The sequence below is a fragment of the Canis lupus genome, chromosome 3 (genome assembly GCF_003254725.2).
Source record: "Canis lupus dingo isolate Sandy chromosome 3, ASM325472v2, whole genome shotgun sequence".
NCBI classification, from domain to species: domain Eukaryota; kingdom Metazoa; phylum Chordata; class Mammalia; order Carnivora; family Canidae; genus Canis; species Canis lupus.
The window spans coordinates 27,928,246-27,953,928 of record NC_064245.1 but is presented as its reverse complement, the minus strand read 5'-3'; the positions used below and the strand labels follow the sequence as shown (position 1 = coordinate 27,953,928).

The window sequence follows — 25,683 nt, the reverse complement described above, 5'->3', positions numbered from 1 at the left end:
CAACCTCATCTATAATATCATAGTAAACTGAGGAGAAAAGGGGTTCAGTTGGAACTTTATCTTCACACAAAACTAAAACATCACAAAACCTTATTTTCCATTTTATACAATGGATATTGTGTGATTGTACACTAATTCTTAGACTGAAAAATGAGTTCAATTTTTGGGCATTAGCTCTTTGATTAGATTATCAGATAGCATAGTATGTCTTCCTTCATTTTACATTCAAGGACAGGAAGATAAAGAAAATATTGCAGAAAATATTCAGGAGTTTCATCAGTTTCCTGAGGGCCTCTCCTCTGCCTTTGATATTCAAATCACCTTCCTTTGAAGAGCCTAACGTGTCAGTGTCCTTGTGGATTTTCTCTCCTCTGTCAACTGCTCTAGCTCCCCAGCCCCACCCCCCAGATCCTTCCTCTTTAGGTTCACCCAGGAGTAATTCAACTTCACTGCCCACTTCCACAAAGTATATTTGATTTGCATCTTATTTCTCCACATGCACAGCATTGGAAAGTCAGCTGGAGGGTAAGTGGCCAGGAGGATGAGGCAGCCAGCTAGGAAGGAGGCTGGTTTAATTAGGATCTGGTACTTGCAACCAGACATCTTTTTTTTTTTTTTTTTTTTTTAATTTTTATTTATTTATGATAGTCACAGAGAGAGAGAGAGAGAGGCAGAGACACAGGCAGAGGGAGAAGCAGGCTCCATGCACCGGGAGCCTGACGTGGGATTCGATCCCGGGTCTCCAGGATCGCGCCCTGGGCCAAAGGCAGGCGCTAAACCACTGCGCCACCCAGGGATCCCCCAGACATCTTTTTGAGAGCTAAATTCCTCAGTCACCACTGGGTCATAACAACTTTTGCTTTCCCAGGCCACCTCATACCTCTGGGCTTAGATACTGAACTGTGGGATGAGCAGGGGCCTCGGCCAGCCCCCCGGAGAAGTCGCACCTTAAGTGCTTCTCTACGAAGATGGAGGCAAGGACAGATTGGAGCCAGTGGAGAGACCACAAGAGACAAGGATGACCAGGGCTGAGTGTGACTATGCTGAATCACAGAGCCAGAAAGGACTGGAAGGGTCTTAAAGGGAAGGCAAGGGAGGAGGTCCAAGACTTTGGACCAAAGAGGTGACCAAATGGGTGAGAGGCTGAGCCCTGGGACGGCACAGAAAGTGTCCTCTTCTGTAAGTCAGCTCTTTGGCCCTGAGACATCAACAGGACCGTCAGTATCTTTGTAAGACGGCACACTAGGAGTGGTATCAAGGGACAGCTTGAGGCTTCAGATCGTAATTTGCAAAATGCATCAAGGGACAGCTTGAGGCTTCAGATCGTAATTTGCAAAATGCCACCCCCATCAGCCAACTCTTCCGTAAATGTGTCCTACACCTACTGCCTCTTGCCCAGAACTTGGCCTCTATAGACAGGCTCTGCCACCAGCAAGTCCTTCTGGGTCCACTGTCTGTATAAGCAGAGCATCCAGCCTAATGCCCTTACGACTTTAGGCTATTCCCCACTCTTGGGGGCCGGAGTGGTGGTGGTAAGCAGTCACGAGCCCCTTCCATAAGCACATACTGAACTGGGAAGGAAGCAGTGAGACTGGGTGGAGGCACACGGTGGGTAGCCTGACAAGGTGCCCAGGGATTGCTGCCCCCTGGCATCCACATTCTTGAGTAATTTCCTCCCCTTGAGGGTGGGCTGGATTTAGTGACTGGCTTCTAACAAACAGAATATGGCAGACACGATGGATATCATTTCTGAGAGATTAGTTATAAATGGTTGCAGCTTCCATTGTGGGTACTCATGCTCTCTCTTGAATCCTACCCACCCTTTCCCAAATCAAGCCTTTGAGATGACCACCCCATGAGAACATTCATCCAGAGTCACCGAGCTAAGGTCCACCCTGACTCTCAGAAACTGGAGGAGATAAATCTGGTCTTTTTTTAAAAGATAGATAGATAGATAGATAGATAGATAGATAGATAGATAGATATAGATAGATTTAAGAGAGAGAGAGAGAGAGAGAGAGAGGAGGAGAGGAGAGAGAGGGAAAAGGAGAAGCAGACTCCCTGCTGAGCGGGGAGCCCAATGTAGGCTGGATCCCAGGACTCCAAGATCATGACCCGAGCTGAAGGCAGCTGCTTAACTGGCTGAGGCACCCCTGTGTATGGTCTTAAACACATTTGTGCCTTACACTTTTCATCAAGACTCATGCTATCCTAGTCTGCACCTAGGTAGCTAAGCTTATATCTCTATTATCCCCAATCCTTGTCTTCAAAAAATTGTTCAACTCCACTTTCCTTAAGGAAATCTCTAGTTTATCTCCATTATATCTACACCAAAAACCCCCACCCACTCCCACCCTGTGGAAGGAGAAAAGCCTGAGTAAATATGGATCGATAACAAAAGAGCATCAGGAAATATGCCATCTGCCCTTTCCAGCTTGCCTTTGGCATTTGCAAGACTTAGCTGCAAGTGGAAGCCATGAAGCCAGTTTTCTGCAGGGAAAGTCGTGCACGGAAAAGCATCTGTAATAAAGCTTGAACAAACGCGAGGAGGAAAATCTTAGGGAAGGATTGGAAGATGAAGGGGGAAAATCTGAGTCTGTCCGAATCTGAGACCATAAAAAGTGTTTGAAGCCATCAGCTGATATCTTGGAGGAGATCCCAGGATAAACAAAGCCTGCCCGAGGAGTCTGGCTAGTGTATTGTTCACCCGATTTGACGAAGGCGCTGAAGCCCTTCCAGCTGATACTGATAAAGCCTTTGAAGATAGCCAAGGTTCCAGACACACATTTCCCCAGAGCAGGCGGTGGGGTGCGGCTGCTGTCAGGCTGGGCAAACAGGGTCTGCAGGTAGGGTAGGGGCAGGGTCTGCAGGTTGAGAGCAAGAGCTAGATCAGGGACTTCCCTGTCACCCTCAAACTGAAGGATGATTGGGTCCTCTGAATTCAACAAATGGAACTCATTCAACTAGCATTGTCTAATTGCCAAGCATGGCTCTCTGAGACAAAGATATTCCATTAAACACGCCAGACATGAGATTTCCGCCTGCTGGGGAAGACAGACATTTATTTATACAGGAATAACAATGGAGTGTGATGTCCCTTCTCATAGGAACACCATCCCCGTCCAGTGGGGCCCGGGAAAGCTTCCCGGGGGAAGGAGCCCACGATGTTTAGACCTGGAGGAGGAGCTAGTCCAGAAAAAAGCCGGAGGAACCGCGTATGCAAAGGCACTAGCCTGTGTGATCCTAGGCTGGGGATCACTGGGGCGCCGGCAGACTGGAAGAGCCGAAGTGCAGAAACTCAGATGAAAGGCATTAGGATTATTCCTACTAAAAAAGGCAAGGCTAAAAGTGGAATGCAAGTTTCAATTCTGAGCTGTTTATACAGAGGGCACTGCCCTCCCTCATGAGGCTGACTCGGGGGAGAGGGGCTTCAGGGACCCCACTCAGATGGGTCAGCCCAGGTACAAGGGTCTGAAGGTGTGACAGGACAGCGCTGTCACTGGGGAGAGACCGAACTTCTCTCACGTGTGCAGTTGGGTGGGATCACCCCAGGGGACACGCTGAGGAAGAAGCTAGCTTCGGTTTAACTGACCCTCAGGGTGAGTCTGTACCTGCAGGGCTTTGTTTTGCCAAGTGCAAGTGCACCAGCCTTGATGAGTTTGGGGTCACAGTGGGGTTTGGGGGCCGCTGTCAGAGGTCTCCCCTCTCCATCCATCGCCCCCCACCCCCAACACAGCGCTTCTGTTCCAATAATAAAAGAACATCACTTCGAAGGGTCACCAAATTTTCGCCTTTCTCACAAGTCTGTTTGACTCCGTCTATAGGGAAAGGATCTTGTCTGTTTCTTCTACTCCTCTTACTTTTCCCTGCCTCCTAACACAGTTCCAAAGACCGAGCATAAAGCAGAGAGTGGAGCACACCGAATGCACCGCCTGTGAGTCACCAGCAGCCCCAGCGGAGGTGATGGCTTGGGTGCAAGCGAAGGATGGCTTTTCCTTGCGCCACCCTCTTGGCTGGGCCCTCTGTTCCCCCTCCTCCTGCTCCCTGTAGGCAGGATGGGTGGCACCAGGGAGGGAGAGTGGTGATCAGGACACTCAAAAAAGAGCCATATGGGCCAATAAAAATATGGAAAAGTCCAATCTCCTGGTACCGAAAGAAACACAAAACAATGTAACATTTTAAAGCCTGTCACACCAGCAAGTCTTAGAGCTGTGGGATAACACGACCTGGTGAGAGGGCGGGCGAGTTCCACCTATTGAGGGTTACACCTAAAACCTTGATGACAGGTTAGCTGCGTACATTGAAGACACAATCAGTGGAATTGCTACCTTTTGCAAGATTGAAATCATGGCAGGTCCAGAAACCGATGCCCAATTCCATTTCACTGGCATCAGAAAATATTTCAACTCTTATACTCTCACAGGTAGAATGAATTGTGTATTGGCCACACGTGGAGGCATTGCTTTGCTTTTATACTTCAAATTAGGGTCTAAAAAAACGCCAGCTGTGAAAGCAACATAAATGGACTTTAACTTGGACCTCATCTGTTAAGTCCCATGCTTGGAGAGGCCAATGTCAACTCATCACCTGATACTCAATTTCAACAATAAATTATGAACCTGGAAAACAAACAAAACAAAACAAAAACCCAAAAACCTTGACGACAGAGGAGAGACTCATGGCACCACCTTGTCTGCTCTGCTCCGCCTCCCTGTCCAAGGGCAGGCTGCTTCTCCCCTGCTGGGGGTGGATTGGCTACCCCTTGGCGTGGCTCCCCTGGCGACCGCGTGGGCCTGCGTGGGTGGGGACCGGGGCACAGGGGCCGCTGGGGTGGCTGTGCCGAAGGAGCCGAGCCCTCGGGAGCACCAGGCCAGGCAGGCCGGCCAGGGGAGGAGCAGGGAGGAGCAGGGAGGAGCAGGGAACCCCTCGCCCCGCCGTTTATCCCTCCACAGAAGAGGAGCTGTGGTCGGCCCACGGCTCGGTTGCAGAACTTTTTGCTGAAGGCAACAGTGTTTAGCTAACTATAGAAGACCAAGCATTTCTCTCTCTCTTTTAAAAAGATTTTATTTATTTATTAATGAGAGAGAGTGAGAGGCAGAGACCCAGGCAGAGGGAGAAGCAGGCCCCATGCAGGGAGCCCGACGTGGGCCTCGACCCCGGGACCCCAGGATCCCGCCCTGGGCCGAAGGCGGTGCTCAACCGCTGAGCCACCGGGGCTGCCCAAGACCAAGCATTCCTATCACTAGGTCCTGCTGACCAACACAGAGCTCTCTAATTTGTGGTATTTTAAACAAAAACATAGTATTTGGATCTAAACATAGTCTTTGTGCCTCTTCAAGGAGAGGCCCTTGCGAGGCAATGTTGCTCACAACCTCGGCTTTGCTCCCTCTCATCCCGCTCCCCCCCCCCCCCCGAAATCCTTACCACGGAACTTGAGGGAATACCAGTGGGCCTCGGTGTTTGCTGAGCCTCAGACACCGGGTGGACAGGGGCCCGTGGGCCCTCGAGAAGAGCGCAGGAGCACCTGCAGGATCCAGCAGCACCGCACCGGTGGCGGCAGGCCGTAGGACGGGATGGAACACTGGGCCCCCTCCCAACCAGCCTCCGCGCCCCCCCTCGCACCCCTGCGCCCCCTTCCATCCACCCCTGCGCCCCCCCCGCACCCCTGCGCCCCCTTCCATCCAGCCCCTGTGCCTCCCTCGCACCCTGCGCCCCTTTCCATCCACCACTGCACCCCCTGCACCCCCTTCCATCCACCCCTGCGCCCCCTTCCATCCACCCCTGTGCCCCCGCGCACCCCTGTGCCCCCTTCCATCGACCCCTGCGCCCCTCCACACCCCTGCGCCCCCTTCCATCCAGCCCCTGTGTCTCCCCTCACACCGAGCCCCCTTCCATCCACCCCTGCGCCCCCTTCCATCCAGCCCCTGCGCCTCCCTCGCACCCCGCGCCCCTTCCATCCACCCCTGCACCCCCCGCACCCCTGCGCCCCCTTCCATCACCCCTGCGCCAGGGCTGCCGCGGCCTGGAGAACCCGGTGCGGGCCTCCGCCTCCGCGGCCAGCGCCGTGCGGCCACCGTCTTGGGCACCAGCGGCCGTGCCCTGTGCGCGGACACAGCCCCCCGCGGAATGTGCGGGGGCCGCTGATAAACTTCCTCCCGGGCTGAGCGGTTCAAATACCCTTCAGGTGGGCTTGAGGTTTTAGGCCTCCAGTTCGGTTGTGATGCCGGCCCTCGTCACCTGCCGCTCGGCCCCTGTGCCCTGGCCTGTGGCGCCGCACACCGCCCCCCGCCCTCGCTGCCCCCCTAAGATCTCGGGGCGGGGGTGGCCGGGACACGAGCGCAGGCCGCGGGGACGGAAGGCGGCAGCGGGGGGCGGACGAGGGGACCCGAGCACCTGCAGCTGCCCGCCCCGGAGTGGCCGCGGGGACTTCCCTGTCCCCAGGCCAGGCCGCCGCGTGGCACCCGGCGCTGAGGACGCTGGCCTCGAACTGGTTCACGCCTCGGGGTTCGGAAGGGGCTCGGTCACGGAGTTCTTTCCCTCCAGGCCAGAGACAGTTCGGAGCTCAGGTGTCAGGGCCTTTTGTCCTCCTCCGTGATTGCCCGCAGACTTTTCTCTTTACCGTAGTGACAAAGAAAAGCCTCGCTTTCCCTTATTGTAGTAAACTGCACTCTTAGTACAGATGCACATTTAAGGAGAAGCACCGTGTTCCGACTCCCAGCAGGGGCAGGCCGAGGGGAGCTAGAGTCTGGGGGTCTCCAGGAGCTTTGGGGATCGCTAAGGGCCCTGCTCGACCGGGCGCCCAGGGAGCTCAGCTGGTTGGCGGAGGAGCCGGGTACGTAGACCTCAGGGGCGGGACACAGGCGGGTCCCAGTGAGACAGGCCCTTCTTGTCCCGGAGTCCTGCATGTGGCAGACACATACTTCCACCCCCTGTATGTGTTAAGTCCAAACGCTTTCACTGAAGCTCTGGCCTAAGAACCAAAAAAACCAGAACAGTCTTGTGAAGTCCAAACAAGCAGCATCTTTCAAATAAATCAGCTGTTTCCCTAACAAATTCAGAGGACCTTCTAATCAAAGGGTTTCATTTTAAAAATAGCTCATTCAGAAAAAACCTACTGCTGTCAGGAGTGTATAGATACAAAGCAATAATTGGAGTTAAGTGAATCCTCTTGGCAAAGGTCAAGCTGTACTTCCTCTGTCTCTAGAGCCTCCTCCTCCTCACTTGCTTTCCAGCCCTGTTCTGGGACTACCTCCTCCTGTTGGTGGAGTTCCCTGATCTCACCCTCCTCCCTCCTTGCTGGTGTCAGTGGCCCCTGGCCTCACCCCCAGTGCATATCACAGTGTGGACTTGAACCATCCCAGTTACAAAACGCTGGCATAAGAGGCAATCCCAGCTTTGGTTCACTTAATGTAAACAAAGGCACAGTGAGACTGGTTTACCTGCCTTAACTGCAAGACTCACGATGAGAGGAGCACTGGGTGTTATACTATAGGTTGGCAAATTGAATTAAAAAAAAAAAAAAACTGGCCCAAAAGGCAGGTGCTTACTAGCTGCTTTGATTGATTGCACAAACTCCCTTGTGTGTGGAGGCCCTCACTTCTTGAGGTTTGTGGAAAAGATGGTGTAGAGAGAGAGAAAATTCATATTTGTAAGTGTGTGTGAAAACATGTACTCTTAGAATAAAAATGCTGGGAAGATCAGTATTTCGTTAATGCGATTAAAATGAAGAGTTTCAAAAGAATGACATTTTATTTATCTACCATCTTGATAGTCTCCAGGGAGGGTTCAGTTGGGCTCAGTGGGATTTGAAAACCAATCGGGGGCAGCCCAGGTGGCTCAGCGGTTTGGTGCCACCTTCAGCCCACGGCGTGATCCCGGAGACCCGGGATTGAGTCCTGTGTTGGACTCCCTGAGTGGAGCCTGCTTCTTCCTCTGCCTGTCTCTCTCTCTCTCTCTCATGAATAAATGAATAAAATCTTGAAAAAAAAATAAAAAAGAAAACCAATCTGGGAAGTGGGCCACTTATTTACTCTCTTAAAGAGAAAGAAGGTTAATGGTGGCAGTCTCTTGGTGGCTGCTTTATGGGATGTCTAATTTTCTCTATGCATTTTCTGTATAACAATTCTAAAATTGTTACAGTGGGACGTATTATCTCTATTGTCAGACAAATAATAAAGGTTATGAAATGAAATATCTTAAGCTCAAGTGATTTGTTCCTTGGGTGAGTTAGTTTGAGAATTAAATTGCCCTTCCAGTTTCCTTATGGTTAAAAGTCCTAAAGTCAGGCTCCCGGCAACTTGAGTCACGCCTCCTCTGCTCTGTGGCACCTAGTGGGTGGCTCCCGTGGCAATGGAGCAAGGGTGAGAGATGCGGCAGGCGCCTCTACAGCCGTTCAAACCTCCTGCTCTCGGCGATCGGTGAGGAAGATGGCCAGAGGGAGCAGCCGGGTCTTAACAGCCTGAAAACGAACCCATCTGCACAAGCTGTGGCTATTCTTCACTTGAACAAAAAGAAAAAAAAAAAAAGATTTTAAAGTTTAAGTGGTGACTGGGAAGGATAATAACTACTTCAATATGTTTAGTATTAGCTGGAATGGTCTTAACAACTGTTAAGCTAGAAAGAGCTTGGTACTACAGAATTGGATCTGAAGCCTCTTGGAGCAGAGGCCTTGCCTGCAATTTCATTCCTATCATGTCGTGGTCTTTGCACCTCTCTCCCAGCACCAGAAACCTCCAGGAAAACGGGGGTAGCAAAATCTCAATTTAGGAACGCCAAATCAATGCATTCAGGTTTTGTAAAAGCAAAAACCTAAATTTGTGTTTACAAAAGGAGTCACAAAAAAGCTTCTTTAAGTAGTGAATGTCTTTGCAGTGTTTAAAAGATTTTATTTGCAATCGTTTGTATGTTTCCAAGCACATTTGGGTCACATATGAGATAAATATGTAGTGATCTCTTACTGTAAGGGCAGGTGTTTTTTGTTGTAAAGCACTTGTTAATTAGGTATAACATAGGAACTCTAAAGTACAAAACTTGAGTATACGTCTTCGTGAGTTTTTACACATGGGTATACCCATGCCAAGACCACTCAGACCACGATACAGAGCATTTTCTGGATCCCAAAGGGTTTCATTATGTTCCTTCCCAGTAAATACTCTCTCTGCCAAGGGAAGAAGTTTGTTGACTTCTCTCACCATCAGTTAGTTTTGGCTTATGTGGAAGTCCAATCTATAAAAAGAACTAAAAGAGCAGCTATACTGGTAGGTCAGAGGACCTAGACCCCACCACTCCATTCTTTCTGCCCCCCTTTCTCTCCCTCCTTCTCTCTTTATATTTGATTAAATATATTAATATATAATATATTTTATATATAATAAAAATATATCTATATATAATAAAATTGGCCATTTTAACCAATTTTAAGTGTATAATTTAATGGCATCAATTACATTCATAGTTGTGCAATCATCACTACTATTTCTAAAACCTTCTCATCATCGCCAAAAGAAACGCTATCCATTAATAGCGTTAGTTCTTCCCTCCCCTCAGCCTCTGGTAACCTCTACTCTGCTTTCTGCCTCTGCCAATTTGCCTACTCTTGATATTTCATGTAAGTGGGATCATATAATATCTACCCTGTTGTGTCTGGCTTCACAGCATAATATTTTCTTTTTCTTTTTAAAATATTTTATTTACTTATTCATGAGAGACTCAGAGAGAGATACAGAGACACAGGCAGAGGGAGAAGCAGGCTCCATGCAGGGAGCCCGACATGGGACTCGATCCCAGGACCCCGGGATCACACCCTGGGCCAAAGGCAGACATTCAACCACTGAGCCACCCAGGCGACCCTTAGCATACTATTTTCAAGGTTCATCCATGTTCTAGCAGCAGGTATCAGAACTCCATTTCTTTTTCTGGCCAAGTAATATTGCATTGTGTAGATATATTTTGTTCATCCATTTGTTGGTTAACACTTGGGTTATTTCTCTGGTGTACTTTGTAAAAAGATAAAGTAATTATTTTTATTTTCTTGATTTAAGTAATCCTATGTTTGGGTAAATATTGGACATTTAGAAAATGTAAGGGGTGGGATCCCTGGGTGGCTCAGCAGTTCAGCGCCTGCCTTTGGCCCAGGGTGTGATCCTGGAATCCCAGGATCGAGTCCCACGTCAGGCTCCCGGCATGGAGCCTGCTTCTCCCTCTGCCTGTGTCTCTGCCTCTCTCTCTGTGTCTCTCTGTATCATGAATACATAAATTAAATCTTAACAAATAAAAAAATAAAAATATAAGGGGTGAAAAGCAAGCATTTTTTTCTTAAGATTTTATTTATTCATTTAAATAAATGTCTCTTTGAGACAGCATGAGCAGGAGGAGGGGCAGAAAGAAAGGGAGAAGTAGACTCCTTACTGAGCAGGGACACTCAGTGGGGTCCCCCCCCCCATGTGGGGCCTGATCCCAGGACTCCAGAATCATGACCTGTGCCGAAGATGGAAGCTTAATGACTGAGCCACCCAGGCGCCCTGAAAGCATGTCTTTATAATTATGATTGAACAGATTTTATAAACATTACCTCTATTTAGTTTAAAATTATATTAAACAAGATAATTATTTATTTATTTATTAAGAAGAACATTGCCTTTATTTTCCTTGGGCAACAAGATAATTCTTTTAAAGCACCTAGTACGATGCTTGGAATACACTAAGCATTCAAAAAACTAGTTTTTAAATCATATTTTCAGGAAACAAATATTTTTTAAGATGGAGCACAATCTCTGGCTATTTTAGCATAGTCTTTAAAAAAAATCTATTTGAGAGAGAGTGGTGGGGAGGGGCAGAGGGAGAGAGAGAATCTCAAGCAGACTTCCTGCTGTGCGCAGAGCCCGACATGGGGCTCAATCTCACAACCTTGAGATCATGACCTGAGCCAAAATCAAGAGCTGGGTGCTTAACCCAGTGAGTCACCCCAGCGCCCCAGCACAATTTTATTTCACATTCTTACACCAGAGTCCAGTCAGCTGAGAGTCAGTCAACCACCATCTATTTAATATATACTATGTGTTAGGCATTGTTCTAAGCACAAGGGATCTAAGAGATTTTACAGTTTACTTAATTCAACCCATCACCCTACAGTAAAAAAAAACCCGGAGCCACAGAGAGGATTAGATCCATGGTCATTATAACCACTAAATAGCAAAGTTGGATGCTTTTTCTTCCATCTGTCTTCAAATAGAATTTGATAAGTGCATGTGGACTTGAGTGGACAATCCATTACCCAGGAGGCTACCTTTGCCCATTCTTCTCCATCGTCCGTGGTAGAATCAATTATGTCCACCAATTTGACACTGTCTTCAAAAGGCAGGACCTAATTCTCCTTCACTTACGTAAAGGTTGGACTTAGTGACTTGTTTTAAGGGAGAAGTGACGTTGTACAACTTTGGAGGTCACGTCTTTAAGGCACTGTAGCTTCCTCTTGCTCGGTCTCTCTCACATTACTTGCTCTGCTGGAAGTGGACTGCTATGTGTGAGGAAATTCAAGCAGCCTGTGGAGAAGCCATAGGCAAGAAACAGAGGCCTCTAACCAAGAGCCTTGTGAGTGAGTCATCTTGGAAGTGGATCCGCTGCCCCAGACAAGCTTTCAGATGACTGCAGCCTTGGCCATCTGCTTAACTGCAATCTCATGAGACATCCTGGGCCAGAACCACCCAGCTAAGCCACTCCCGGGGTCCTGACCCCCATAGAGGATGTGAAGTAATAAATGTTTGTTTTATGCTACTAAGTTTTGGGGTAATTTGTTATGCAGCAATAGAGAACAGATATACTCTCTTATTATCACTTTATATTCACTCCTACCCTCTCCTGACCTCCCTCCAATAAGTTATTTTATAGTTTGCACTCTGGGGGCAATGACTAACACATTTTTTTCAGTTCTACATTTATTTATTTAACAGTTTCATTGAGATGTAATTTACATACCATAAAATTGGCCAATACGTTAAAAAACCACATAAAAGTTATCATTTAAACCATTTTAAAGTATACAATTCAGAGGCATGCTGTGCAAACATCACCACTGTGTAGTTTCAGAACTTGTTCACCACCCAAATGGAAACTCCCTATGGACACATTTTAAAGGATAAAAACTTTTTGTTCTCCAGATCTGGAATAATCATGTACTAACAAAGAAAAACAAATCAATAAAACTTTTCTTTAAAGGTACGCAAATTTGGAAAGAAACCACATTAATGTGAATCTGTTCACATTCTAATATGGAATAAAGAAACCTAATGGGATACATTCTATCATGGATAAAATAAAATCTCAAAAGTTTGACAACAATTAGTGTTTACAACTCCCTTTAAACAATTGAGTGTAGAACATCCATGTTGTACCTGGCCCCCAAGGGACTAGAACTGGGCCAGCCCTGGGAGCACAGTGGGGAGAGCTGATGGCTGTCGTGTGGTGATGGCCTCTAATCTTATGGTATTAATAGACACTGGGATTAGAAGGATCCAGAGGAACATCTGGGCTCAGTTCATAGTATCTACCACAAGTGTGGGAGTGGTAGGTGATGGCATTTTGACCAGCTGTTTCCCAACCCAGGAGTGGGGTAAAGGTTGGTAATAGGTATCTTTAGCTCTAGCACCATTGCCTTCCAATCATCTTATTTTAATACAATACATATTAGTAGTGACCAGAAATTACTGCTACTAAATTGAAGGATGGCTATACAAGGACCTATAGCACATTATTTGCTGGTTTTAATTTCTAGTGTCCTATAAAGAATAGAACTAAGGATTATTGCCCAAAGAGTGTCTTTGGCAGGTGTGTTTCCCCTATTCCCTCCTGAAGAGGACACCATGGCTTCACTATGGAGTGTACGGTGACTGTCCAGACACACAGACTCTGCTCCTACCCCAGGAGGACAGCTTGAGAAGAGAAAAGCAACAGTTGGAGATATTTAATTTAGCCCTGTGTTTAGCTGTACTTTCATGGTGTGCAACTTTCTCATTTGTTCAACTTGTTCAATTGTCCATTCATTCATTAAAAAAAAAAAAAAAGTATTGACTGCCTTCTTTGTAACAGGCACTGATCCAGGCATGGGTGACAAGGAGTGAACAAAACAGTGGAGCTAATGGGAAAAAGAATATCATTTTTGCACATACTAAATCTGACACTTTTGAGAGCTATTCTGGATTGACCCGCATTAGTAGGACATCAGTGGGACTGAGAAAGGATCAGCAGGTCAAACTGCCCATCCTCTTTCCTCAACCCCAGAACCTTAATACAAGCAGTAAAACGGAACAAGAGAAACGTAGATGTGCCCTCCTTTGCTTTACCGAGGCCTGGTATCTCGGATGCTGGCCATTTCCTTTCAAACCGCCCACTTCCATCATCCCAAGACAATATTATTGTTTCCTGGGGTTTCTCCTCATTGCTGGGGAATAGCATGCAACTCTTAATACATTACAAGACAAAGCCACCATCATGATAATAAACTCCATGCAACTTAGAAAAATCTTTACCAAACAGATGACACAGAGTTGAACATCACCTGCCCAGCCCCTCCTGTCCACCACAAGCGTGCCTGCAGGGCCAGACTTGACCACCTTCCCTGGGTGGGGCTCCAGTTTCAGGGTTAGAGGCGAAGGGAAGGCAGGCCACAGCAGTGTTCCAAAAACCAGTGGTGTTCAGAGTAGGGAGGCGAGGCAGCCTTCCTAGGCACAGGATGCCTGAGTGAAGAGGAGGTTAGGAAAAGAACCGCAGGGGAGAGGGGGTAGCAGGAAGTCTAGACAAAATGAGCAGCAGCTGGAAAGAAAAACTGGGAATAAAACCACATTTTTTTTATTGTAATAACCCAAACCGAGAAGCAGGCATATTGCCATGCTGACCGTAACTATGAGACGGGCCTTATACTCCATCATGAGATGAGTGACAGGGTGAGTAAGTGAGGGCTGAACCCGGGGGGTTATTCATGGCATGCCCGAACATGATATCTCACAGACGGGGAGATCCCCCGGCCAGCAGAACCATTACAAACTGTCTGCTCCCCACATTTGTTACAAGAAACACGAGGCACTCCAATAAAACCCAGCTATTGGCAGAGGGAAGTCTAACATCTGACTTGTGAGGCAAAGAGAGCCAGCTGTTCCAGCCTCCGGGAATCGACGAGAACTTCCTATTTCAAGCCGAGTTCCCAGCGGTCCCACGGCTCAGGAAAAAGAGGCTGAACTCAGCCACCCTCTCCTCTAGACACATACCCTGGCCAACAGCAGGGGCGCTGCGGGCGACGTCAGCCTCTTCAGTGCACTGGGGGTTGAAATGAGACACCTCAGGGTGGGCTGGGAACAAGAGGGGGGCCAGGGGAACCTGGGCTGGGAGAGCAAATGAGACAAGAGACACAGGAGTGAAGGCCTGAAGTCCAGCTTGTAGCACAAAGGTGGCCTGGCTGTCGCAGGCCGCCGGGGAGGCCTAGATCCATGGGCCCCAGGCCCCGGTGCCCTTGGGGTCACAGCGGGGGTCCTGCGCCGGGAAGTACACAGGCACCGAGTGTTTGTGGTAGAACTGCAGGCGGGAAAGGAGCTGCTTGACAACGTGGGGGTGGTCTCTCGACAGGTCATGTCTTTCTTCTGGGTCCTGGTCAATATCAAAGAGCCACAGGGTCTTGGTCGGTGGGTCCGAAGAGGGGATCACAGAGACGTTGTGCTGAGATGGTGGAGGAAACCAGCAACCACAGCCTGGCAAAGAAATCCGATGGTTTACTGGGGGAGAAGCCTCACGGGCGGGTTCTCACTTCAAGGGAGGAGACTGGGGCACAAGGCTGAGCGGGACGTGGGCAGGAAGCCACGCAAAGATGCAGCCCTGGATGCTGCAGCTACGTCTGCCTCAGGCTCTGACTTCTGGTGCTTTAACTAGACGTGGTTCACGGGTTCATGACCAGGGGCTTGCAGGAAAGCGCGGGCTCGCATGCGTGCGTGGGGGTGGGGGGGGGTGGGGAGGGTGTGTAGTTGTCCCAGGGACTCGGGGCTACTGGCACACAGGCATCACGGGCCAGGGAAGCTAAGATGCCTTGCGATGCTCGGGCGCTACCAATCAAAGAACTGGCTTGCCGCAAATGCCAAGAATGTCGTCATTATCAATACTGCTAATGGCATCACAGTCTTAGCCGGCACACCCCATATTTTAAAAGTATTTAAAGGACATCATTTTTAGAGACTGTGCTCCGGGGAAGCAAGCACGTCCCTCAACCACCCAGCTGGTTAGGACGTAGCTTTCAGAGGGTCTCCTTGCAGGCAGGCAAGTACCCGACAGCACACGGCCCTGGACTCTTTATTCCCCATGAAACATGAGCGTGGCATTGCTTCCTTTCAACACCCCCCCTCCCCCCCGGCCTACAGTTAATTCTCAGTCTTCTTCTGTCGGGACAGTAGATCAAACCACTCTTCCTCATTCAGCTGCCCCTGAGGTATGTTCTGCAAGGCAGCTGTCACTTCCATAAAGGTTCCCTTGCCCTTCTGGGGGCAGGAGCTCAGCATTGTACCTGGGTAGCCGGTGAGAAGTTTCCAGTTCCCGTGTCTAATTGCAGCATGGAGAGATGTGTTGAAGGAGAAATATCCTGGATGAGAAGAATCATCCTTTGCTGGAGCCAGGCTCTGCCCAGGACCTGGGAAGAAACCGGGTGGAAGCCTTAGATCTCTGCTATTGAAACGTGTTGTTACAAATCAACATTTAACAGCCTTCTTGTTGACCAGTAGCTTCATTCAATGCTGGGGTGTGAACGTGTCTCCCGCCACGGAAGCGAATCTTCTATTATATATGAACAGAGAGCTCTAGCGACACGGAACAGCATAGACCACTGCAGATAGAAAGGGAATCCCAAAGAGATTAGAACACGAATTCATCCTTAAAATCACTGCGTTCTAGGGTGTGATCCTGGGATCCTGGATCGAGTCCCGCGTCCGGCTCCCTGCACGGAGCCTGCTTCTCCCTCTGCCTGTGTCTCTGCTTCTCTCTCTGTGTCTCTCATGAATAAATATATAAAATGTTTAGGAAAAAAAAAATCACTGCCTTCTGCAGAGGTGCAGCCGGCCCCTGCAGAGCAGTGGTCTGTCATAGCAGGTCAGGCTGTTCTCTGTGTGCACCTGTTTTCTTTTTGCTGTTAAATGCTCAAATTAGATGAATATATATTTTATACTTATACCTATGTAGATAATGGGATAGATTATAAAATATACACTTTAATGGAGTCTGTCTCGAGCTATGAGAGTTCAGTCATACCATGATGAACGGTGCTATAGTCACCTGTTTAACCACACTGATGAGACCTAAAGTAGCTGAGCAATGCTCAGTTAACTATTCAACAGGGTAATCACGGGTGTAAGAAGGAATTGGTATACAGATTCTTGGTTATTATCGTGGATTACATTAATTTCTCATCTTGGGGTCTTAAGCTAATCGATTATTAGGTTTTTGAGGGAGGCAATTAATAGGACCTACTCCCCCACTTTCTTGAATTTGGAACCAACTGAAAGGCAGAGACCAGACAGTTGGAGCTAAAATATTGTCTTTGTTACTGATAAAGTAGTTTGGAGATAACAGAGCTCCAGGTCTGCGGCACAGAGGCCTTTCTAACAACGGACTCTTGACTTAGACTAAACCTCCCACCACTGATCTTGCTGGACACCCACTGGGCTCCCTCGGGGCTGAGAACCGACTGGGGTGCCTACGGGCATCCCGGGGCAGACACACAGAAGGTCTGAAATGAGCAGCTCGGTTCCTTCTGTCGGTGCGCCCTCCTTGGCCAGCGGCGAGGGGTGGATAAAGTGCAGCGGAAGAGACCTGACTTCTACTCTAGGGACCCTGAAGGGGCGCCTTAGGGAAGCGGCTGCCCTTGCTCGTGTCGTGACCCTGGGGCCTGGGATCCAGCACCGCGGTGGGAGGGTGAGGGGGTGGGGGCGGCAGGCTCCAGCTCCCAGAGGTGGGGGAGTGGGGGGGGTGGAGGGGGGTGGGGGAGTGGGGGGGGTGGAGGGGGGTGGGGGAGTGGGGAGTGGGGAGGGTGGGGAGGGTGGAGGGGTGGTCAGGCTCCGGCTGGGGGCGGGTAGGGGAGTGAGTGGGGGGGAGTGAGGGGACGGCGGGGGTGGGGGGGTAGTGGGGAGGGTGGAGGGGCGGTCAGGCTCTGGCTCAGGGGGAGGGGGGCGCTCCGGGTTCCAGGGTGGGGGTGGCAGACTCCGGCTCCTGGGGGGGCAGTGGGGAGGTGGAGGGGGGGAGTGGGGAGGGTGGAGGGGGGTGGGGGAGTGGGGAGGGTGGAGGGGCGGTCAGGCTCCGGCTGGGGGGGGTGTGGGGGAGTGAGTGGGGGGGAGTGAGGGGATGGAGGGGGAGGGGTGGGGGAGTGGGGAGGGTGGAGGGGCGGTCAGGCTCCGGCTCCGGGGTGGGGGTGGGGGTGGGGAAGTGAGTGGGGAGAGTGAGGGGATGGAGGGGGAGGGGGCGGGGGAGTGGGGAGGGGCGGTCAGGCTCTGGCTGGGGGGGTTGGGGGGAAGTGAGTGGGGGGGAGTGAGGGGATGGAGGGGGAGGGGGCGGGGGAGTGGGGAGGGGCGGTCAGGCTCTGGCTGGGGGGCAGGCTCCAGCTCCCCGGTGGCGGTGGGGTGGGGGGGCTCCAGCTCCCCGCGGAGGGTGGTTCCAGCTGGGGGGGGCAGGCTCTGGCTGGGGGGGCGGGTGTTGTGCCAGCGACCCTGGAGGGACATTCTGGGGCGGGAGCCAGCACCCGGGGGCGCCTTCAGGCCTCCGGTCCCCGAAGCCACGCACCGACACCCCCCCCCTCCCCCCCGGCCGCCGCTCCCCGGCAGGAGGAACGGGCGCCCGTGGGGGGAGGCCCTGGGGCACCAGCGGCTGCGTGTCTTGCTCTGCTCCCCGCAGGGGTCCAAGGGCCGCCTTTGGGTACCACACAATGTGGGATGGAACAAGTGCGTTGCAAACATAAACAATGGGAGGAAATTTAGCTCTCTCGGCCAGACTTCTGTTTCTATACATTTTTTTCTAAAACAGGACCATAAAATACCTAAGCAATGAACAAGCAGAAGACTAAATGATGGAAGATGCTACGTGTCTAGTTTTTTTTTAAACTGAGAACTTAAACAAAGAGAAAATTACAAGGAATAGTTTAACTAACACCCCCCCACCCCCCACTCCCCGGGGAGCCAACACCTAAAATGCACAGATGTTAACATTCTGTCCTACTCGCTTGGAAAAAAACAAAACAAAACAGGAAACAGAGCAATGACAATGAAGGGGCAGTTTCCATGTGACCGTTTGTCCCCAATACCTCATGCCCTCCCCCTGGGGCTGCAGCGGTCAGGGCTTCAGTGCACAGTGAATCCTGCAGTCACTTAAAAACAGAGGGATATATGCATGCATCAAAGAATAATATCTAGACTTGTTTTATACTGTAAGAATGTCCATGTATATGTCATACATACTCTGCAACTTGCTATTTTCATCCACACAGTATTTTTAGAGCTCTGTGATTATGTTTGTATATATACATATACATATATATACATACACACACACATATATATTCCTTTTAACTGTCTGGTATTTCGCTATATAAAAAAAAATCACATTTATCCATTTTTCTATTAGGCATTTCAGTTACTTCGATTATTTTTTTTTCTTTTTTCTTTTTTTTTAAAGATTTTATTTATTTATTCATGAGAGATGCAGTGAGAGAGAGAGAGGCAGAGACACAGTCAGAGGGAGAAGCAGGCCCCATGCAGGGAGCCTGATGTGGGACTTGATCCCAGGTCCCCAGGATCAGGCCCTGGGCTAAAGGTAGCACTAAACCGCTGAGCCACCAGGGCTGCGGTTTTTTTTTCTATTAAAAACTCTCCTGCAATGAACACTGTTGCCCTCGACTCCTTTTGAGTGTGGAGGCGGAGAAAATTAAGGCCATTCCACTTTAAGTTCAGCGTTAGCACAAGTACAGCCATCCCAGGCCCCTGTGAATAAGAGCTGAAATTTACATTACTTCAGTTACAGGAAGAAAACAGCTTACAGCTTGCCCTAGAAAGCCCCATATTAGAATGAGAACAGAGCTCAATGCCAGTGGCAGAAAGTCTCATATCAGAATGAGAACAGAGCTCTATGCCCTTGAAAGCCCCATATCAGAATGTAAACAGAACTTGAGAAATTCCTCCATCCCTTCTGAAAATCCCTTAGACCAGCCTATAAAAAACCCAGCTGTAACCCACTTTGGGGTCCAAGTCCCTGCTCCGCTGTGTCAGGTATACTTGGACCCGAGCTCGAGCTTGTAAATAAACCCTCATGTGTCTGCATCGGTGTTGGCTCCTTGGTGGTTTCTCGGATTCGCAATCTTGGGCACAACATTGAGCATGAACAAGAGTTTCTCTAGGATTTCTAGATTTGTGTCTAGTTGCAAGGTGCACACATTTCCGATGTTACAACACACACTTAATTGGCCCTCCTCCTAGTAATTAACCCCTTTCTCCATACCCTCCACCTGGTACTTTCAGACTTAAAATTGTTGCCTATCTAAACATTTTATACAGAATCTTCATTTTTTTAAGTCATTCAATCAGCAAGAATGATCTTTCTTTTTCCCTGTCAATCTAAAGGTTGCTTTAAAAAACATTTTTAAATGACATCTATAGAGAAAAGTGCACAGAAGATGCTGATGAAGCCTGCACGTTCGTCTTCCACTCAAGAGCCAGGGCACTCCTAGGACTTCAGAAGCCCGTGTGGGCAGCCTCCAGTCCCTCCAGTCTCTCAGAAGGAACTACTTTGCTATCCAACCCTGGAGTTCTATCTGCCTGCTTTTGAACTTTATGTAAAGGGAAACTAAGCATGTTCTTTTTTACTTCCAGCTCCAGCTGATCGCATAATGCTGGTCAGATTCATCCTTGGTGTTGAGGTTCAGCCTGTTCCCAACACTATTCGTTTTCATTGCTGGCTGTTATTCCCTTGCATGGAAGTTCCACAACCTCTTGCATTTAGGACTCCCCAGGGGATTGATCTGTGTGTGTGCGTGTGTGTGTGTGTGTGTGTGTGTGTGAAGTGAGGTAGGACTTGAGATTCATTTTTCAAAGATGGCTATCATCTGACCAAGACTGTTGAAAAGACTTTCTTTTCTACTCATCTGCAAGGACACTTTGTCAAACATCTTATTTCCATTTGTGGTGGTGAGTCTCTCTGAAGCAGCATGGTCCGACAGAACTTTCTTTAGTGAAGGTGCCATATCTGTGCTGTCTACTGCAGCAGCCACTCACTGCATGTGGCTACTGAGCACGTGAAATGTAGCTAGTGCAAATGAGGAAATTAATGTAAATGTCAATTGCCACCTGTGCCTAGTGACTACTGCGTGGGACAGCTGAGCTCTAGAGTTTCTATTCTGTACCACTAGTCAATTTGTCTGTCCTTATGCTAATATTACACTATCTTAATTACCGTGGATTTATTACATGTCCTCCTATCTGGTAGTATAAGTGTCCAACTTTGTTGTTCTTGCAGACTGATTTCGTCATTATTGGCCTTTTGCATTTTCAAGATGAATTTTAGGAGTGTTTTGTTAAATTTCCCAAACTAGCTGCTACGATATTGATTATGATGGTATTGATTCCAGGGATCAATTTGGGGGTATTGCTGTCTTAAAATATTGAGACTTACAATTCATGAGACTTACAAATCCAGCTTGGTGGATTTCCACATCTTCTCTTAATAATAGTGTATCATTTTCTGTGGAGAGGTCTTATGTGTCTTAGGTTTTCTCCTACTTAATGTGTTTTTTTTTTTTGTTAGTTAATGTGTTTTAATACTATTATAAACAATATTTAAAAATATATTTCATACTCTGGATGTTGTATATAAAAATACAATTGACTTTTTTTTACATATTGACTTTGTTTCCAGTGACTTTATGAAATTCATTAACTCTAATCCTTTGTTTACAGAGTCTTTGGATTTTCTTTGTATCCTATCTTGTCACCTGCAAATAATGACATTGGTTTCTCCCCATATTATATCCTTTAGTTTTCTTTTTTTTACCTTATGACACTGGACAAAATCTCTAGTGTAAATTTGAATGAAAGTAGTAATAGTGAGAATTTCTATCTCATTCCTGATTTCAGGGGAAAAGCTTTCAGTATTGTACTATTAAGTTTGATGTCAAGCTATGCTTTACCATATTAAAGAAGATCCTTTCTACTCTCCATTCACTATGTCCCCATCAAAAATGGATGTTAAATTTTACCATATACTTTTTCTGCATCTGAAAATATCACATAATTATTCTTTTATCTTTTAACAGAATGAATTATATTTATTCTTTTTTTTAAGATTATTTATTTATTTATTCATGAAAGACACAGAGAGAGAGGCAGAGACACAGGCAGAGGGAGAAGCAGGCTCCCTGCAGGAAGCCCCATGCGGGACTTGATCCTGGGACTCCAGGATCACGCTCTGAGCCGAAGGCAGCCGCTTAACCGCTGAGCCACCCAGGTGTCCCTTTATTGATTCTTAAATGCTAAACCAATCTTGCATTTATGGAATAAGCTTTATATCATGATGTTTGTTATTTTTATATATTGCTGGATTCGCATTTGGTTTGAAATTGATTATATTTCCTGAATTTACATTTCATTTCGGGTTTTTGCACCTATGCTTAAGACAGAAATTGCTCTAATAATTTTTTTCTTAAAATATTGTCATGTTTTTGAGTCAAGGTTACAGTGGTCCTACAAAAGCAATTGGAAGTATTCCCTGAAGGGTTTGTTTAAGATGGATGTTACTTCCTAAATATTTGCAAGAGTTCATTTGCAAAACAATGGGGGCCTAGAGTTTTCTTTGTGGGCAGGTTATTTATTAATTTCATTTCTTTAATAGATATAGAACTCTTCAGATCTTCTATTTCTCTCACTTATAGTTTTGGTGAAGTGTACTGTATTGGGAATCTGTATTTTTTTTATCTTTGTATTATCTTTTTAATGTCTGTAGCATCTGTAGTAATATCTTTTCATTCCTGATATTGGCAGTATGTGCTTTTCACTTTTTTTCCCATGACAAATTTTGTTTAAGGTTAATTGATTTTATTAATCTTTTCAAACCAATATTTTACTTATTAGTCCTGCTCTGTATTATATTTACTTTCAATGTCATGATTTTGCCTCTTCTCTTTATTATTCCCTTCCTATGTTTCCTTTTGGCTTAATTTGCTTGCTCTTCTTCTCCTTTTTTTTTTTTTTTTTTTGAGAGAGAGAATGAGGGGGTAGGGGCAGAAAGAGTGAGTGAGGTGGGTGGAGTAGAAGGAGAGGAAGAGAGAGAATCTGGAGCAGGCTCCATGCCCAGCAGGAGCCTGACTCTGGGATCAATCTTAGGACCCTGAGATCATGACCTAAGCTGAAATCAAGAGTCAGATGCTTAATTGACTGAGCTACCCAGTTGCCCCTTAATTTGCTCTTCTATTTATAGCTTCCTGAGTAATTAATTTTCAGCACTTTTTCATTTCTGACATATACATTTAATAGTATGTTTTTATCCAAGCACCAATTTATTTTTATCATGCATGTTTTCAATATGTATCTTTGTTATTCAATCAAAATATTTTCAAATTTTCATTGTGATTTCCTTTCTGACTCGTGGATTGTTCAAAACTGTATCACTTAATGCCCAAACATTTGAGAATTTCCTGTTATCTTTTTGTTACTAATTTCCAACTTAATTCCATTATGATTAAAAAATAGATCCATGGATTTTTAAAAAATAAACTTCTAACTTTAGAATCATGTTACATGTACAGTATACGATTTAAATCCTTTGAAATGTGTTTCTACTTGCTTTATAGCCCAGTATGTGGTCAATTGAGTAACGTTCCATTCTCACTTGAAAAAAAAAAAACACATATTCTCAAGTTGTTGGGTGCAGTGATCCATATATATCATAGTGTGTTAACTATGCCTTTCAAATGTTTTACATCTGTACCGACTTTTTGGTTTGTTTGCTTGTTCTAATAGTTACTGAGAGAGTTATGTAGAAAATTTCTCACTGTAACTGAGAATTTGTTTATTTCTCCTCTAAGCTTTCTCATTTTTTGAGACCATATTATTAAGTGCTTACCCATTTGGAAGCATTATAATTTTCTGGCTGGTTCTTCTTCTTTTTTTTTTTTTTAAATTTTTATTTATTTATGATAGTCACACAGAGAGAGAGAGAGAGAGGCAGAGACACAGGCAGAGGGAGAAGCAGGCTCCATGCACCAGGAGCCCGACGTGGGATTCGATCCCGGGTCTCCAGGATCGCGCCCTGGTCCAAAGGCAGGCGCTAAACCGCTGCGCCACCCAGGGATCCCTGGTTCTTCTTTTTATAATTTTGAAAAGCTTCTCTTTATTTCCAACAATGCCTTCCTCCTTTTGTCTACTTTGTCTGATGTACAGATCATTAGCCGTCATCACTGTTGTTGGTGTTTGCATACTTTATCTTTTTCCATCCATCTCATATGCAATACAAAGAAGTATAAAACAAGGTGATAGATAGGATAGTGATTCCCAAAGATGGCCTGGTCCTAACCTCCCTGGAACCTGTGGTATGTTGCCTTACATAGCAAAAGAGACTTTGTACGTATGTCTAAGGGTAAGGACCTTGAGATGTGGAGGTTATCTCACATTATCGGAGTGGGCCTGATCTAACCATGAGTCTGTAAGAGCAGGGGCTATTTCCTGACTTTGGTCAGAGGGTCTGAGATGCAGTGCTGCTGACTTTGAAGATGGAGGAGGGGCCGTGAGCTAAGGAATGTGGACCACCACGACCGCCTGGGAAAAACAAAGGAAACAGATTCTGTCCTAGATCCTCTGCAAGGGAATACAGCACTTCTGGAACCTTGACCTTAGCCCTGTGAGACCCTTATCGAACTTTTAACCGGCAAAACTGTCAGACAGGCATCTGTGTTCTTTTAAGCCACTAAGTTTGTGATAATTTGTTACAGCAGCAATAGAAAACCACACAAGGGAGCTGTGTATTTGTAATCCATGAGGAAGATACTATATACGAAATGGTTTAATAAACACCATCAGGAGAAATATCGTTAAGGTCAAACAGTAAATATTCTAAAAGGCCACAGTAGGAAGAAGTTGATGCAGGTGGAGGCACACAGGAAGGATGGATGAAGAAAGTGGGACTTTAGGGAAGATCTTAATGTTGTACTTTTTTGTTATCACTTGGCTCCCCTTCCAGCATAAAATAATCTAGGGTGTGGCCTAGGGTTGATTTAGCTCTGTGACCCCAAGGCCTGACCCAGTGCCCAGGCACTTCAATGACAAGGTACTCAACAATGCTCACTGAAACAGGAGATGACTAAAAACTGGATAACTAGAAGGTGAAGAAGGTACTTTTATTTATTTTTTATTTTTTATTTTTTTGAAGAAGGTACTTTTAGCCTGAAGATGAAGAGAAGCAGTCTCCCTGATGCAGTGCCTCAGAAGGACATGAGGGGAAGTGCTGCTGGAGGCTGGGGTGAGGTGGTTGGTAGGCGGGTGAAACAGCCTCAGGCAGTGGGAAACGCCAGCCTCAGAACCAGGCAGTGGGAAACGCCAGCCTCAGAACCTGTCACTTCTCATCAATGGAGAGGCACAAGAAAAATTTAAATATTTTTTAAAAATGAAACTTCTTTTTCTAACGGCTTTATTAAGATATAATTAATATATGACACAATTTACTCCTTTAAAGTCTAAAAGTCAATGGTTTTGAGCATATTCAGAGAGTCAAAAAAGCAGCTTGATGGAGGATAAAAGGACATTGGATTTCTTAACTTGAAGCACAAACCAACAAAAGAATCTTTCTCCTTTCCTTCTGAGCTGACAATCACCTCTGGGATAAAGCTTTCTGGCTAGATAGAAATACTCAGTTATCAGATGGACCAGTCACATGTACTGATACTGTATATAAAAAAGGATTAATAGGGGGGGCCTGGGTGGCTCAGTTGGTTAAGTGTCTGCCTTTGGTTGGATCATGATCCCGGAGTCCTGGGATGGAGTCCCACATCCGGCTCTCTGCTCACCGGGGAGTCTGCTTCTCCCTCTCCCTCTATCTGCTGCTCCCCCTGCTTGTGCTCTGTTCTCTCACTCTGTCAAATATATAAATAAAATCTTAAAAAAATAAAAAATAAAGAAGGATATTAGCAAAAAAATTTAGGGCAAATGAGGGAAATCACTATCTTCATAATACGTAGTAAACTTACAGAGCTCCTTATCTGAGCAACCTCTGGAAATCTGAAGGAGTTGGAGCTTCTAGGATGAGGCAAGTCAATGGTTTTCAGTGGAGAATGTGTTCTCCAGAGCTAGAAGGGGTTCCAGGAGCACCGTGGGAGTTGTCTTTAGATGGGATGGTAAGTTGGCAGGGTCCAGGTTCCTTTCTTCATTTCAATTAGTGCTGCTTAACCCTTAAGGAAGAATTTGTAGTATTGGCTAAATATATCACCTGAATAAAATATTGTCCCTATGTTTTTTGTCTGAAAAAAAGGGTCTCCAGCTAAACTACAATTGGAAAGATACTAATTAGTGATGGGTGATGGACTCGTCCAATGTGGAATGGTCCGAGTGGTGGGTGCCTGGGGACACTCCTAATCTGGTGTTCATGAACAGCAACTTTGTTCCCTTGACTGTACAATGTATCCTCATGACTCTT

General features: G+C 46.9%; 2 protein-coding genes across 8 annotated transcripts in view; one reads left to right on the top strand and one right to left on the bottom strand.

The window, feature by feature from the left end:
- The window catches only part of ARSB (arylsulfatase B), a 187,361-nt gene that overhangs the window by 6,509 nt on the left and 155,169 nt on the right, over positions 1 to 25,683 (bottom strand). Inside the window, exons 7-8 of one of the 7 annotated variants that reach the window (XM_025437165.3) lie at positions 15,539 to 15,661; positions 12,319 to 14,735 (exon numbers count right to left, since the gene is read on the bottom strand). The exons of 3 other annotated variants lie outside the window; for them this stretch is intronic. In XM_025437165.3, the coding sequence (XP_025292950.1) occupies positions 14,470 to 14,735; positions 15,539 to 15,661 (389 nt within the window). In that variant the 3' untranslated portion in view covers positions 12,319 to 14,469. Of the gene's footprint in view, positions 1 to 8,377; positions 8,500 to 12,318; positions 14,736 to 15,538; positions 15,662 to 15,812; positions 15,854 to 24,529; positions 24,610 to 25,683 lie in introns of those variants that run through there. 3 more of the 7 variants (XM_035714317.2, XM_025437167.3, XM_035714318.2) reach the window with 3 other exon arrangements.
- LOC112653220 (ATP synthase membrane subunit K, mitochondrial-like) lies at positions 4,328 to 4,521 on the top strand. Its single transcript, XM_035714320.2, has one exon. The coding sequence runs from the start codon at positions 4,348 to 4,350 to the stop codon at positions 4,519 to 4,521; it is 174 nt and encodes a 57-aa protein (XP_035570213.1). The 5' UTR covers positions 4,328 to 4,347.

Excerpts from the sequence above, each read along its gene's own strand:
- LOC112653220 (XM_035714320.2), top strand. The coding sequence starts at position 4,348 with ATGGCAGGTCCAGAAACCGATGCCCAATTCCATTTCACTGGCATCAGA.